General features: G+C 38.8%; 1 protein-coding gene across 9 annotated transcripts in view; it reads left to right on the top strand.

Moving 5' to 3' along the window:
• The window catches only part of CLCN3 (chloride voltage-gated channel 3), a 109,478-nt gene that overhangs the window by 86,372 nt on the left and 6,453 nt on the right, over positions 1-16,653 (top strand). For all 9 annotated transcript variants that reach the window (XM_003415806.4, XM_003415807.4, XM_003415805.4 and 6 more), the window contains 5 exons: positions 672-752; positions 2,093-2,638; positions 6,467-6,653; positions 10,152-10,550; positions 12,949-13,165. In XM_003415806.4, coding sequence (XP_003415854.1) covers positions 672-752; positions 2,093-2,638; positions 6,467-6,653; positions 10,152-10,550; positions 12,949-13,165 — 1,430 coding nt within the window. The remainder of the gene's footprint in view (positions 1-671; positions 753-2,092; positions 2,639-6,466; positions 6,654-10,151; positions 10,551-12,948; positions 13,166-16,653) is intronic.

Here is a 16,653-nt window from a genome sequence, read left to right as displayed (position 1 = left end):
AGTTCTAGTTCTTTTGGTGAGACCGTAACTTGGGTGATAGCTATTGCTTGTGCTTTCAGAATGAGGCTCTCTGTATTTGTGGTAGAAGTATATTCAGAGGTCTTGTTAGTTGTTGTTAGTCGCCGCTGAGTCAGTTCCATTTCACAGAGGCCTTATGTATAACAGAACAAAATGTTGCCTGGTCCTGTACCATCTTCATGATCACTGGTATGTTTGAGTCCTTCTGGCTTAGGGCAGTGAAAACATAGGGAAACTCAATAGGCTTTAAGTTTCCTGGATATCTTGCAACAATTTGAAGTAGAGTAAGAATCAATGCTGAGGCAGTTAGCTCTAAAATCAGAAGAGATGATATCCTATTAAAAATCAATAAATAAAGCTCTTTTCCTAACCCCAATTACCGCTGTCTTCTCTTCCCTACACAAACATTTTGAAAGTTGTCTGTATCCATTGCCTCCTATTTTTTGACTGAATGTTGATGAATGACCTTTCGATTAAAGAAAAGAGAAAAAAAAATTTAGAAGAAATAATAGTTGTCCTTTTTTGCTTGGGGAGGAGATAGATACATGAGTTAAATTCAGAAGAGGCATTTGGAAAATTAAATAACATGAAGTTTTCTGTGGTGTATTTCAGTGTATACGAAAATTTAAAATAAGCCACAATCCTCTTTCTAGGTGCTGTCAGCTGCCTCGGCTGCAGGTGTTTCTGTAGCTTTTGGTGCACCGATTGGAGGAGTTCTTTTTAGCCTGGAAGAGGTAGGTTAAAAAAAGTACAACAATTACAATTATATATAATTGCCATTACAAATATATTTTGGCATACTTTTCAATTTTATAGCTGGTTATAATAGATTTTTTTTTTTTTTTTTATAATAGATACAGACTTTGCTTTTAAGTTTTCAGATTTATTTTCATGAAGTTGTTCATATCCTCTTTTAAAAGTACTTAGTTTTAAATTGATAATACCGCCTCGTTACTCCATCCTTGCGCCTGTCTTTTTTCTTCCCTGCCAAAACCACTTTATCAGTTCCTTAGGAATCCTAGTTTCTGTGTGCAAATATGAGCCTTACGGTTATTCTTATTTTTCTGTCATTGTTATGTAGAAAGTAATATACATGTTATATACCCTTGAGAAAAGTCTTTTTAAAATCCATTATTCATGTATAAACATTAGTGATTATTTAAAATTTAATTTGTTGATGTATTTAAAAGTAAGCAGTGCAAATTTGAACTCAATAGGAGATAATTTAAAGCAAACTATTGCCATTGGTGGAGCCCTCGTGGCACAGTGGTTAAGTGCTTGGCTGCTAACCAGAAGGTTGGCGGTTCGAACCCACTAACCGCTCCATGGAAGAAAGATTTGGCAGTCTGCTTCCATAAGGATTTACAGCCTTGGAAACCCTATGGGTCAGTTCTACTTTGTCTTATGCGGTCACTATGAGTTGGAATCGTCTTGATGGCAGTGTTTTTTTTTTTTTTTTCTTTTGTATCTTTATAGCCTATTTTTATTTAGAAACTTTTAATCAATTCTAAAGTTGTCTTTTTCAATTTTTTTATGTGTGACTATTTCTGATACAGAGTTACTGATATTTAAGAAAATTATTTTAGTCACTTAGGTGGAGTATTTTAATTTTCTCTGAAGTGCTTAAGACATTTTCCTTTAATATCTGTGAATAGGAAAGGTTTTGTTTAAATTTGCTTTTTTCTTGTAGTTTGTGTTTTTTTTCTTTTGATGTAGAGGAGACAAATTAAATAGAAATTAAGTTTTCATAAGCTAAGAAGATTTGGTAATGGTACATTTATTCTAAACTACCGTGATTACGTTGGAGATAAAGCTTATTTTGAATATAAAACAGTGTTAGGTATTTCAGATAATTACTGGGCATTTATGATCACTGATATTCTAAATTTATAATGATGTGATAGCCAAAGATAATAAAACATCAATTTTTTTTCTTACTACAGTAAAATTCATTACATGTGAGTTCTAGCTACAGCAAAATTTAGAGCTAATGTTGATACTTAGCATTCAAGTAATAAAAAAAAAGCATTTTATAAAATTGAAGGATTAATTTTCCTTTTCCTTTCCTTTTTAGGTTAGCTATTATTTTCCTCTCAAAACTTTATGGAGGTCATTTTTTGCTGCTTTAGTGGCCGCCTTTGTTTTGAGGTCCATCAACCCATTTGGTAACAGCCGCCTTGTCCTTTTTTACGTGGAGTATCATACACCGTGGTACCTTTTTGAACTGTTCCCTTTCATTCTCCTAGGGGTGTTTGGAGGGCTTTGGGGAGCCTTTTTCATTAGGGCAAATATTGCCTGGTGTCGGCGACGCAAATCCACTAAATTTGGAAAGTATCCCGTTCTTGAAGTCATTATCGTTGCAGCCATTACTGCTGTGATAGCCTTCCCCAATCCATACACCAGACTCAACACCAGTGAACTGATTAAGGAGCTTTTTACAGACTGTGGTCCCCTGGAATCCTCTTCTCTTTGTGACTACAGAAATGACATGAATGCCAGTAAAATTGTTGATGATATTCCTGACCGTCCCGCAGGCCTTGGAGTATATTCAGCCATATGGCAGTTGTGCTTAGCACTCATATTCAAAATCATAATGACAGTATTCACTTTCGGTATCAAGGTAAGTGCTAATGTGAGGTGGTATTTAAATAATCTTAGCATGTTCAGATCTTATAGATGGAATAAAGAAATGAAATTTTCATCTAAAGGTGGTTGTTTCATAAATGTAAGTTGAAAAGTTTATCTTTTGGGTTTAATTTTAAGTGATGAAAGAATTTCTTAGAACATATTGTTGAGCATGTTCCTGTTATATTGCTGTATAAAAAATTACCCCAAAACTTAGCAGCTTAAGGCAGTCTTTCCCTCCCTACCCCCTTTCTCTTTATATTGGTTCAGCAGCAATTTGGGAAGGGCTTGGGTGGGCAGTTTTTGTTTGGGGCCTCTCATATGATTACCATCAGACTCGGCTGGGCCTGGTCATCTCAAAGACTTCACCATATGTCTGGCACCTGGCTGAGAAGACTCAGACAACTGAGACTGGAACATCTGAGCTCCTGGGACGTGTGTGTGCGTGCGTGCATGCGTGTGTGTGTTAGCATGGTGCCTCAAAAAAAAAAAAAAACCGTTGCTGTCGAGTGAGTTCTGACTCATGGTAACCCCATATGCTTCGGAGTAGAAACGCTTGGCTGTAACATTACATAAGCAAGCAAGTCACCAGGCCTTTCCTCCACAGTGCCACTGGATGGATTCAAACTGTCGGCCTTTTGGCTAGTGGCCAAGAGAAAACTGTTTGCTACACAGGGACCTATGGTGGCCTCAAGGTCACTGAATTTCTAACATGGTAGCTCAGGGCTCTAAAATCGAGTGTCCCAAGAGGACCGTTTCTAACCTAGCCAAGGAAGTCACACAGCGTGATCTGGGCTGCATTCTGTCAGTCAAAACAGTCCCAAAGGCCCACCTGTATGCAGGGGATGGGACATACACTCTACCTCTTCATGAGAAGTGTGTCAGAGAATTTATGGTCAAGTTTTTAATACCACTTGTATTCATTGTCACTGTAACAAATTGTCATAAATTTAGCGGCTTAAAATAACACAATTTTATTGTCTTAACATTTATGGAGGTCTGAAGTCCAAAAAGAGCCCTGATGGTGCAGTGGTTAAGATCTCGGCTGCCAACCAAAAGGTCGGAAGTTTGCATCTACCAGCCACTCCTTGGAAGCCCTGTGGGGCAGTTCTCTATCCTATAGGACAGCTATGAGTTGGAATCGACTCCACAGCAATGGGTTTGTTTTTTAAAAGTGCACCTCATGTGCAGAGAGCCCGTGTGTCAGTGGAGGCTTGGTTGTTGCTGAACAGACTCTAGACTCAGGTAGAATAGGAAGAAAGGCCTGGTGATCTCCGTCTGAAAAGCAGGCAGTAAGAACTGTATAGATCACGACAGTGCAGTCCGTAACCAATCACAGGGATGGCTCGGGACCAGGCGGCGTTTGGTTCTGACCAATCACGGGGATGGCTCGGGACCAGGCGGCGTTTGGTTCTGACCAATCACGGGGATGGCTCGGGACCAGGCGGCGTTTGGTTCTGACCAATCACGGGGATGGCTCGGGACCAGGCGGCGTTTGGTTCTGACCAATCACGGGGATGGCTCGGGACCAGGCGGCGTTTGGTTCTGACCAATCACGGGGATGGCTCGGGACCAGGCGGCATTTGGTTCTGTTTTGCATGGAGTCACCATTAGTCGAAGGCCGACTCAGAACATAGTGAACAACAATGGCAAAGTCCAAATTGAGCCTCACTGGCTAAAATCTCAAGGTGTCAACAAAACTGCATTTCTTTCTTTTTGCTCTAGAGGAGAATCTGTTCTCTTGCCTTTTCCACCTTCTAGAGGCTGCCCATTTTCCTTGGCTTGTGGCACCCTTCCTCTGGCTCTAAATCCAGCAATGGCCGGTCAGGTTTTTCTGTTATGGCATTACTCTGATGCTAACTCTTCTGCCTTTCCTCTTCCACATTTAAAGGACCCTCATAGGGTCGCTGGAAACCCTGGTGGTGTAGTGGTTAAGAGCTGTGGCTGCTAACCAAAAGGTTGGCAGTTCAGATCCACCAGGCGCTCTTTGGAAACTCTTTGGGGCAGTTCTACTCTGTCCTGTAGGGTTGCTATGAGTCAGAATTGACTCTAAGGCAATGGGTACGGTTTGTACGGTCACTGGAAGCCCTGGTGGCATAGTGGTTATGAGCTACAGCTGCTAACCAAAAGGTCAGCAATTGGAATCCACCAGGTGCTCTATGGGGCAGTTCTGCTGTGTCCTGTAGGGTCACTATGAGTTGGAATTTGCCTCGACAGCAGTAGGTTTTATGATTATTTTGGGCCCACCCAGATAATCCAGAATAATCTTATTTTAAGGTCAGCTGAGTAGCAACCTTAATTCTGTCTACAATCTTAATTCCTCCTTCGCATGTAACGTAACATTCACAGCTTCTGAGAATTAGGATATGGACATCTTTGGGGGTGGGGGGTGGGGGATGGGGAGGAGGGCATTATTTTGTCTGCCGTTACAGGATGTTATTTGAAAGAGCACTGTAGACTCAGAGTTACTAAGGCATGTGAATATCCTGCCTTTTTTCCATCAGGGATTTAAGGCAATCAGGCCTTATGCCCTGGAGCGTTGTTTCTCTTGAACTTATGTAAAAGTGAGAATGACATCTGTTAATTAGGAATCTACCAGTAAATCTAAATAACTCTTTTATTTGACTCTCAGTGATGTATATGGGGAAACAGGTTTCAGATAATCCTTGTTCTTTACATCATACCTGCGTTCATGTCCTAGTTAACATTTGCTAGTGAGAGTGTACTTTCAGAAATGAAAATTATGTGAGATAACAGCTTTATTTCAACAAAATTGCAGTGGTATGGTGTTCGTTTTTGAAGTACGGTCTCTATTCTGTTGTCCTTTTTATGCTTAGTCCATCGAGTATCAAGAGTTAAATAATAGAAAAGCAAGCCTTGAAGTTTTACTTCCCTTTTTTTAGGGTTGAGTTAAAGTATATTATCAGCAGTAACATACTGCTGATAAAGCTTCTTTTTCTACAATAAGTTGGTTTTCCGTAAATTCCAACTTTCTTACTGTCAGCTGAGCTATAGGAAGCCAGCGGCAATCAACAGGCCTTTATTAAGTCCCTTTATTAAGTCCCTTTATTAAGAGGAGGAGGAGGAAATAGGAACTGGCAGGAGAGCAGAAAACCTATTTTGATGCTTTGTACTTGGCTAGTGCCTTAATGATCCTAATGTACTCTTCAACGTGCTGTCATCTTGTGCTTGACTTGTTCATATCCGAAATAGTTTAGCACTGTTAACCTTTCACTAGTCTTAAATGATCTCCGTTAGGATGTTTACTGTTCCTATGACCCTCATCCAATATAACTGATAAATATTTTTCTCCCTTTAATCAGTTCATATGTATATCACTAAAAATATTGGGGAACCTGTATAAGGTTGCCAACTTTACATTCTACCACTTAAGAAGAATAGCATCTAATTTTTCTATTATTTGGTAAATATGTAGGAAGGATATCACCTTGGAGTACCACCAATTAAACAGATTTAGCTTTATTAAAAACATGTCACATTGTCCCTCTTTTTTTCCCCCACCTTTCACTTCACCATGGACTAATGAAATTTTTTATTAGGGACTAGCATTTGGGAACCCCTGAGCTAAAGGATTAATAACTCTTGAGTTATTATCTCTTTGCTATAGGGAATAAGGTTTGGTCCTGAAATTAAGATACTGTTGTAACAAGATTTTGCTGTCTTATTATTTGTATTGGGATTTTGCCGTGTAAATAAAATATGAAAAGAATCAAACGTGTTAGAAACAAATCCATGGAATGTATGTTTTGAGCATGTGGCCGGAGGATCTGCCTCATTAAGAGTCCTGTTGCCGTCCTCACAGGTGCCTTCAGGCTTGTTCATCCCCAGCATGGCCATTGGCGCCATCGCAGGAAGGATCGTGGGCATCGCGGTGGAACAGCTGGCGTACTACCACCACGACTGGTTTATCTTTAAGGAGTGGTGTGAAGTTGGGGCCGACTGCATCACCCCTGGCCTTTATGCCATGGTTGGTGCTGCCGCATGCTTAGGTAACGTAACTAACGTACGGCATTTGCACGTCGGAGAGAGGGAAGAGGGAGCGGGAGCACCCATGCTTAATCGGCCCAGGGGCTGAGGGAGCATAGAGGAAGAAAATGTTTTGCCAGAAATAAAACGGGTGTACTAATTTTGTATATCATATAGTACTAGTTTCCATTTTACCTGTCTTTGAACATTTGTTAATGTAACATTTTAATGCATAGCATCTTTGTGGTATCCCATAATACTTTATGACAGAAAACATCTTAGTACAACATAGGCTTAACTCGAACCCTGTCCAGGAATATTTCTGGTTTTTCATTGTCAGGGATCTTGGCTTACCTGTAATAACCTGTAACATGGTTCCTAAGATTAGTATTACAGCAAAGCTTCAGAATAGTTTTATTTTATGCTCTACAGTCATAAATTTGTCATTGCCCAAAAAATCCAAACCTATTGCCATCGAGTCGATTCCAACTAATAGCGACCCTATAGGACAGAGTAGAACTGCCCCCTAGGGTTTCCAAGGAGCAGCTGGTAGATCCAAACTGCTGACCTTTTAGTTAGCAGCTGAGCTCTTAAACACTGCACCACCAGGGCTCCAGTTTGTTGTTAGCCTGAGTAAAATTTTTATTTTCTAGCCTTTCTCTCTTTAAGATGCATTTATAGCAAAATGAGAAAAAGTACTCATTTAATGAAAAGCAAAATATCTGCATTAAATATGTGTCGTTGGTTGCCTTCTGGTGGATTCCGACTCATGTTAACCCCGTGTGTGTCAGAGCAGAACTGCACCCCAGGGTTTCCCAGGCTCTGACCTTTTGAAAGCAGATTGCCAGGCCTATCTTCCGAGGTGCCTTTGAGTGAGTTCTACCCGCCAACCTTGAGGCTAGTTATCCAGTGCTTAACCATTCCTGCCACCAGGGACCCCTTAGGAGCCTGTTTGTTGGCTTCTTAGATACGAAAAGTTATTGCTTTTTATTATTTAAAGTGCCAGCTAAGCTTTGGTTACTATACTTAATAATAGTTGCTATTTTGACCATTATTTTTGTTCAGTGGATCAGAAGTAATTCACGATTGTGTACAGTGACTATTGATCTGAAGAAGTGTAATAGCAAATGAAAGTAAAGGACCGGCTGATTTCCACCCAAGTAGTATTTCAGATTCCCTGTGTGTGCACACAGCTAAGTGCTTGGCCACTAACTGAAAGGCTGGTGGTTCGAACCCACCCAGAGGCTCCTCAGAAGAAAGGCCTGGTGACCTGCTTCTGGAAGGTCATGGCTGTGAAAATCCTAGGGTGCAGTTCTGCACCGAGACCTGGGAGGCTGCTGTGGGTGGGAACTGACTCCACGGCAGCTGGTTAGCAAGAGTTTGTCAAACATGTACTTTCTTTTTAGCATACCGCAAGGTGCTAAATACTTCATACTTCCAAAAAGAAGTGTAAGACATGAGCCCAAGCTCAAGTACAATCAAGTTGGGGAGATAAGACCAACACAAAGAAAACAATAGTGAGCAACGTATAGTAAGAGTATATTATATATAGTACTAAATTCGACGGCACTGGGTTAGTACTAAACTCAATGGTAGAGTCTGTAACTATTGTAGGAATCTGGAGGAAGAAAGAAAGTAGTTTAGAAAAGGTAGAAATCAGCTTTATTTTAAAAGATTAGTAGAATTTAGATGGAAGAATTTAGAGAAAAGAGAGGACGTTGTTGAAGATTACAGCAACATGAAGACAAGGGAATTAAAATGGGAATAAGTTTAGTTCTCGGGCATCGAAGGAATGGACTGTTGAAGAAGAGAGTGCATTTTGAGTACTTTAGGGAAATGAAGCTGCATTGGTCAGATGGGGCCAGATTATGAAAAAAAAAAAAAAAAGCAACCTGATTTAGGAAGAATTTATATTTGCAATTGGTCAGATCTGTGACAAAGTTCTGACTCTGCCATTTTTAGCTTTATAACTTTGGGAAAGTTCCTTAACTGATGTGATTTTTAATTTTCTCATTTATAAAATGAAAATAATAGCTGCCTATCTCCTGTGGTTGTTTTGAGGAGTATATGAGATAAAATGCATATAAAGCCGTTAGCACAGTGCTTGGTATATAGTTTTTAAAAAAGTCTTATTAGCCTTCGTAAGCTGCTTAGGACATGCCTGGCATAGATACTTAATATATATTAGACCCTTTCTCCTTTCTATTTTTTTTTTTTTTTAAAAAGGAAGCGTTTGAGCTTACTACAGTATGAACTGGGGGTCCCTGGTAGGTTTTTGAGCAAAAGAGCACGGTGGTAATAGTAGTACTTAGAAGGATTAACATAGGAGTATGAATTATAAAGTGGATTGAGAGAATAGGGCCTGGAGTCAAGAAGGTAAGATAAAACTTGTACTAAAATTAAGGAGAAAGGTCTTGAGGGTCTGGATAGATTGACAACAGTGAAGATTTGGAGAAAGAGACTATAGATATGAGATACTTTGCAGAGGAAATTAGGTAGGACTAGGTGACAGGCGGAAACCCTGGTGGCATAGTGGTTGAGTGCTACGGCTGTTAACCAAAGAGTCTGCATTTCAATTCCGCCAGGCATTCCTTGGAAACTCTATGGGGCAGTTCTACTCTGTCCTATAGGGTCGCTATGAGTCAGAACAGACTTGACGGCACTGGGTTTTTGGGTAGATGACAGGCTAGATGTTGGAATAAAACAAAGAGATGAACCAAGAATTGTCAGGAAGAGTGTGGTTTCTAGTGTTGGAGTCAGGTCAGCTGAAATGGAAAACTCTTTGGGGAAGAAAGGAACCTGATTTTAACTGTGTGTATGTGTGTGTGTTTAATGCCAGTAGATCATCCACATGACAAGTCTTTTTATAGCTAGAAAAGGAGACAGTGAGACATTGGACAACCATGGCAGTGAGTGGAGAGATGTGGATTAGGAACACATCAGCACAGACGTGATTGTTAAGAATTATGAATATTTGCATAAATGAAAAGATGAGTTTTCTAAGGGAGGGAATGTTACTTACACTGTTAACTTAAATCACAAGGTATCACAGTATTTTACTGATTTTGAAAAGATTTAGAGGAGAGAAATTTATTAAATCATATAATCAGTGATTTATAATCGTAATCCTACCTATATAATCAGTTGTGTTTGTAAATTGGTAGCAAACAAGATAGCTGTGATTTGCTTCACCGTATTCCTTAAGAATTAATAAGCTTTTATAAGGGTAGACCAAGATAATAAAATTATTAGCTAGACATCTGTTTTTTTTAAGGAAGCGAATGAGTTTTGAAATGTTATTATAATAATCTAATGTTATAAAATAAAAAGATTAGTGTTTCTCTAGATCTTCTTAAAAGAAATGACTTTTTTCTTAAGTGAGGAAATGGTGGTTTTTGATGATAATGCTTTTCATTGACTAGGTTCTATTTATAATTTTGTGTTCATGTCTGATGCAAAAATTCTAGCAACGTAATGGCTAAGTTCCTGGGCATTCTGACAAGTGATGCTTATATTTTTAGGTGGTGTGACAAGGATGACTGTCTCCCTGGTGGTTATTGTTTTTGAGCTTACTGGAGGCTTGGAATATATTGTCCCCCTTATGGCTGCAGTGATGACAAGTAAATGGGTTGGAGATGCCTTTGGTAGAGAAGGCATTTACGAAGCACACATCCGATTAAATGGCTACCCTTTCTTGGATGCAAAAGAAGAATTCACTCATACCACCCTGGCTGCTGACGTCATGAGACCTAGAAGGAATGATCCGCCTTTAGCTGTGCTGACACAGGACAATATGACAGTGGATGACATAGAAAACATGATCAACGAAACCAGCTACAATGGCTTTCCTGTCATAATGTCAAAAGAGTCTCAGAGATTAGTGGGCTTTGCACTCAGAAGAGACCTGACAATTGCAATAGGTACCTTTTTAATAAAAAATGAACATGTATAAGATAGATTTCTAGAAGAAATGAAAGCAATAAAATATAACTGGTTGGGTTTATGGGGAAACAGGGTATGTTTTATGTCCCTTAAAGTCTTACGTTCTTTGATGGGTTATTTTCTGCTAAATATGGTTTTACCTTTCCATTTGACATATTTATCAGAGATTGAAGTCAGATTCTTCCTTCCGTCCTTCAGATAAGCCTTGTTAAGCAGATACTAAAAAAAAAAAAAAAAATCCATTGCCGTCGAGTCAAGTGTGACTTATAGCAACCCTATAGGACAGAGTAGAACTGCCCCAAAGAGCTTCCAAGGAGCACCTGGTGGATTCGAACTGCCAACCTTTTGGTTAGCAGCCACAGCACTTAACTACTACGCCACTAGGGTTTCCAGTGTAGATATTAGCTCTTCTTAATAGCACATGATGTAAGATCTTAGTAAGTGCCCGGGCATCCAGCTAAATACATTATTGTATTTAAATAAAGTTGGCTTATTTGAATGCAAGTTACTGAAAATCCCATCTTCATTGGTCTCTTTACTATTCGAGTCACAAGGTTTTGCTGTTCAGTCTTTGGATTTGGGTTTACAATATTAACTGTAATATCTTGTTTAAAGTGGGGAAAAAAAATTGAGATTTTATTTTTGGTCAAATGCCAGATGGAAAAAAAGTCTATCAGTCCTATTATATTTTATGCTGAGATTCCTGAAAATATAGTATGAAGACATTAGCCTTACTACATTATTTCTTGGAGATTAACTCTTTTTGAGGAGGAAGCGATTGTGTTCTTCCCAAATTTGCGTATTCCCCCCATATTGCCTGCCATATTTTTGAGGAAGCTGGTAAGACGTTTAGTCTTTTTCAGTACAGTCTGTATCCTCTGCCTCTCTCCAAGGTGGTAGAGGGTAGATACATCAAGCCGATGCTTTGTTACGCCTCGGTTTTTACTAGAGGACCTTGAGCTAGAGATGTGGAGTGGTTGGCCTGTCCACGAAGGTCATTCCTGTGAGTATTTTTCAAATCAAACTGGAAACTCTCAATCTGCAAAAGGAATTAAAGAAAAAAAAAAATCCTACGGAGAACGTCCTGTGTAGTTCAGGAAGAGTCTACAGCATTGGAAGAAAATTTTCCAAAAACTAGCAAGCCCAACATTCTGTTTTATGCTTTAGGAAACAGAATAATAGTGGTTGGCAGAGAGGGCCAAGTGTGTGCCAGATTTGGCCTATGTCAAGTGTTTTAGCTTTTAAGCCATTACCATGACCAAAGCTACAGCCAAGGGAATTGTTTAGGTTCCTATTCTTCAGCTTTTACTGGTAGTCAAAAGGAAATAAGGTCAGAATTTTGGAATTTACATAGAGACTTAAAGGAAAAAAAAAAAAAAAGCCAGGAAGAAAAGAAATAAAGAAGAAAGTGGGAAAATGAAAGTTTACCTTACTTCTGATTCTGTGGGCATACTGGTAAGGGCGAACACAGAAAGACTTCTGTGTTACTCTGGAATCGTAGATTTCACTTGTGGCTTAACTGAAACCCTCAAGGTTACTTAAATGTCACTTAAATGGTATTTAAGTACAGTAGGACAAATTTCTACTCCTTGCGAACCCACACATAAACTACTCTGAGATGGAGATAATTAGGCATTTGGCTAGGTTCATTCCCTAACTAAATGATTTCCCATACTGTGTGTGATTCAAATTCAACCTTTAAAGCTACTGCCTCAACTAGTCTTTATAAAAACCTGATTGGGGCGTCATCCCCATTCCCCATTGTGTTGGCGTGTTACTGACCTCAGGAGTCGCTTGGAAATAGCTAAAACTATGACTACTGAATTTGCAGACGCCAGAGATCCTCCTGTAGAGTTGAATAACACAACTGCTTTATGCCCTTGCACTTTTAAAAACTTTTAAAGGACAGAGGCTCTTAAAACAGAACACACTGAAGGGATCCTTAACAAATAAAATAACCTGAGCAAATCAGTCTATATCCATTATGTGCATAATTGCAGCTTGAACCCATCTGTAGAGCTCATGACTCATCCAGAAAATTGTACTTTAACGTTAGAAAAGAAAAAGAACCAGCTAATTCACAGGGGTAGAGTACATAGTGTAGTCAGAGCAAGGATGAAACGCTCCCTAGTCCCACCTCCATGCAAAATAGGTAACGTTTATACTTTATTTTTATGAGGACGATTTGTTATTGGTGGACTCCAGTTCTGTCATAAGATCTTAGTAAGTGGCTTTTCAGTTAAAATTCCTGTCTTGCTTAGGGAGAAGATGAAAAAGTGAAAGGACCAGAAGTCTTATCTCTGAATAAGTAGGTTTGCCCATAAAACAAACCTATCAACTAGTGTTTTTTCAATTTTGTTCTCTGTCTCCTTTCAGAAAGTGCCAGAAAAAAGCAAGAAGGTATTGTTGGTAGTTCTCGGGTGTGTTTTGCACAGCACACCCCATCTCTTCCGGCAGAAAGTCCTCGGCCATTGAAACTTCGAAGCATTCTTGACATGAGCCCTTTTACAGTGACAGATCACACCCCAATGGAGATTGTGGTGGATATTTTCCGAAAGTTGGGTCTGAGGCAGTGCCTTGTAACTCACAATGGGTAAGTTTGGTATCAAAGAAATCAGTCCACGTAACAATTTATGGTCCTTTTTAGTGAAATTCGTATGTACTTATTAGGAGAGGGTATAAGAAGATATAAGTCACCTCCCAAATGGGCAAGTCTTTCTTTTAGTGGGTTATAAATACAGGATCGGTCAGTCAAATTCATACTTACCAAAGGGTAAGAAAGGTGTCAACTGTCACTCTTTGTTAAAATCTAAAGTGGGGTTTGTCAAGGAATACTTCAAAGCTGGAAAAGAGATACTGAAATGTCTCCAACACAAACTGCACCTTGAGCTCAGGATTTTCCCTTTCATAGAGGGATCGTAGACCTACCCTGCATGGAGCGCTGCAAAAGCCTGTTTTCTTTTGTAAGGATTTAACTTCAGTATAGATAGTTCTAGTACAGTAATAATCTTCTAGATATTTTGTTATTTACTATTTCAGCCAATATTTGATTTATCATGTAACGAGGGAAAGAATATATAATTAAAGCCTCCTTTAGCAAATGCTGTTTCCTTTTGTCTACCTTCTCTGTCTATAGATCATTTACATAAACTGCTAGTGACAAATAAAACACTCATGTACTTAAAATGTATTAACTGATTATCTTTCTACCTTTACACATAAACTTTCAGTGTTTTCCATGATAGGACCACAGGGAAGTGACAGATGTCAAAGGCCGTGTGGATACTTGACGCACCATCTGCCTCAGCACACATACTCCTACTTCATCACCACTGCACTCCTCTTTGCCTGGATCTGGGCTCGGTTTTCCCACCCAGAATCCCTTTAGTCCTTCTCTAGTTATTTATTTCCGTTATATTACTGTTCCTGGTTGAAATAGTTAAGCACATTGTTCCATCTGAAGGCGGATGACAGAAAGCCTGGAAACAAGAAACAGAGACTGTTCTTGGGTTCCGCGTGAACTGGGTGATTAACCTGGAACAGCTTGAAGCTGGTTAAAGTACTAAACAGAATTCCAACAGGGGTTTTTGTACATTTTGTACAAAGTACATGGATGATAGTGAACACATGACTCCAGTCTAGAGAGAGAAGGAAAGGGAATAAAAAGGAAAGCAATTCATGTTTGTTGAACACCTTCCTCATGTTTTCTCGTGTAGCTTTGCAGCACCTGTGCAAAGCAGAGGTGGTATCCCTACTTGACAGTTACAGTAATTGAAGTGCAGAAAATTAAACTGTCTTTCTAACTTTAAAATCCATTCTCTTGCTACTGTATTATATTGTAATTGAGTGATAGGCTGTATCCTCTTCTTCCTTTGTGATTCTTGAACTACTAAAACATTTTCTAGGATAATCCATTAGACAACATTGGGCTGGGAAGAAGAGTATTAAACTAGGGGATTAGATTGACGATTAGTGTTCTTCACTATGCCATCCAACTAAAATAACTCTTAGGGAATATGAAATAAATCGCTAAAGGGATAAAGCTATTAATTAAGGGCAGGGAGTTTGAAATTTGAATGATTAAAGGAGACATTATGTAGTAAAATATTTTGGTTACTATTTTTTATTTAATATTGTTTAATTAAAAAAATAATGGTACCCAACTTCATTGTTTAAAAATTTATTTAGTACATGTTAAATGGAGTAACTTTTCATAAAGTTTTACTGGTCCTTGGGCCCTTTTACTTGTTAAATGGCTCAATTAGAACCTAACCAAGGTTGTTGTAAACTTTTATTTGCTTCAAGTTGTTCTCTGTGCCTGGCATGATTTGTGCTTTTTTGTACTAACATATATAAATGTAATTGTTGCATCATGACTAACTGTGATCATAAAGCTAGGTGGGTTAGTTTCCACATTTTACTTTGCTGATTAATTCCCAGGGTTCTTGCAGCATGGATATTAGAAAGGAAAATGTTTAAAAGAAAGTGTAAAATTAAAAAGTGGGAGGGGGCTAGTGTAGAGTAGCCAGGTAAAATCTTACCCAATGCTTGGGGAGGGATGCTTTTTTCTAAGGGAATATTTTTAATTGCCTTCATCATATTTTGCTTATTTCTGTCCTTCAAGGAAAATAAATTGATATATTACATATAAAAAGAAGTTATTTGGAGAGATGACTCTTGGGATTTTATTTTCTTTGATGTATATTGTAATTTGAAGTTGTTGTTGGGTGCTTTCGAGTCCATTCCAGCTCATAGCGACACCATGTGACCGAATAGAACTGCCCCATAGGGTTTACTTGGCTGTAATCTTTACAGAAGCAGATCACCAACCAGGTCTTTCTCCAGTGGAGCTGCTGGGTGGGCTCGAGCCAACAGCCTTTTGGTTAACAGCTTAGCGCTTAACCGTTGAACCTCCAGGGCTTCTTATGTAAGGAAGTAAGAGTGTTTTATTCTCTCTTTAAGTTAAATGATGTAAATCCAGAGAAGTCATGTCTCCTGGTTTTTATTGGAGAGTATAAAGTTCTGGATAACCGTCAACCTTTTATAGCTTATACCAGCTCCCTAGAGGTAGAAAATAATTATTTGGGGGAAGAGACACAACAAATCTAGAACCTTAAATACAAGGAGAAAAAGAGAATGGAGAGGTGAGGGAGGAATGTGTCTGTAAAATATAAAGATGTCAATTAGTTATTGATTTCCCACATCTTATACTTTAATTTAGCAGAATTTCTCAGAATTGTTTAGTTTTGTGGAACTAAACCAAAACAAAACCCAAACCCATTGCCATCAAGTCGATTCCAACTCATATCAACCCTATAGGGCAGAGTAAGACTGCCCCACAGGGTTTCCAGGGAGTGCCTGGTGGATTCGAACTGCTGACCTTTTGGTTAGCAGCCATAGCTCTTAACTACTACGCCACCAGGTTTCCTTGTGGAACTAGCAGAATGTTAATAGGTGTTACTCAAAAAAAGTTCTGGGACCATATGAGTTAGGAGAGTACAGGATTAAATGCAGTTGAGATTTCTTTACTGTGGAACTTCTCACGGTGTTTTAAAATGTTGGCTTTGACATTTCCTGAGAGAGGATACTAGTAAGCAATAGTTTTCAAAGCTTACTTGAACATGCAACTTTTGGTGGTGGGGAGACCTCAGGGTACTAGTGTTTCTTGGGACATATTTTGGGAAGATGCTAGGATACATCATTGCATGTTAGTTCCAAAGAAAACCGCAATTATTTTCTGCATGAGTCACATTTTACATTGATTTTAGTTCCACTCCCTGAAATTAATATTAGTACTGAGCCTGCCTTATTTTCAAGACATTCTTGTTCATTAGCTAAAGAGAACTGTGTATATTTCTTCCTTTAGGGTTGTGACTTTGTAAATATAAAGATTATTTTGGAAAGCTCTAAAGTTGCTGCCTAGTCTTTACAAATTTGTTACTTGCCTCATCGTGATCTGGCAGAGCTTTTACACACACACACACACACACACTGTAACCTGAATTTAATCATTGTGTATATATATATATATATATATATTAGATAGAAAAATATAAGAATTAAACTGGTGTAATCAAGATT

Source organism: Loxodonta africana, chromosome 21 (assembly GCF_030014295.1).
Source record: "Loxodonta africana isolate mLoxAfr1 chromosome 21, mLoxAfr1.hap2, whole genome shotgun sequence".
In the NCBI taxonomy this organism is placed as follows: Eukaryota; Metazoa; Chordata; class Mammalia; order Proboscidea; family Elephantidae; genus Loxodonta; species Loxodonta africana.
The sequence above is the reverse complement of the archived record's forward strand: the minus strand, read 5'-3'. Positions and strand labels throughout refer to the sequence as shown.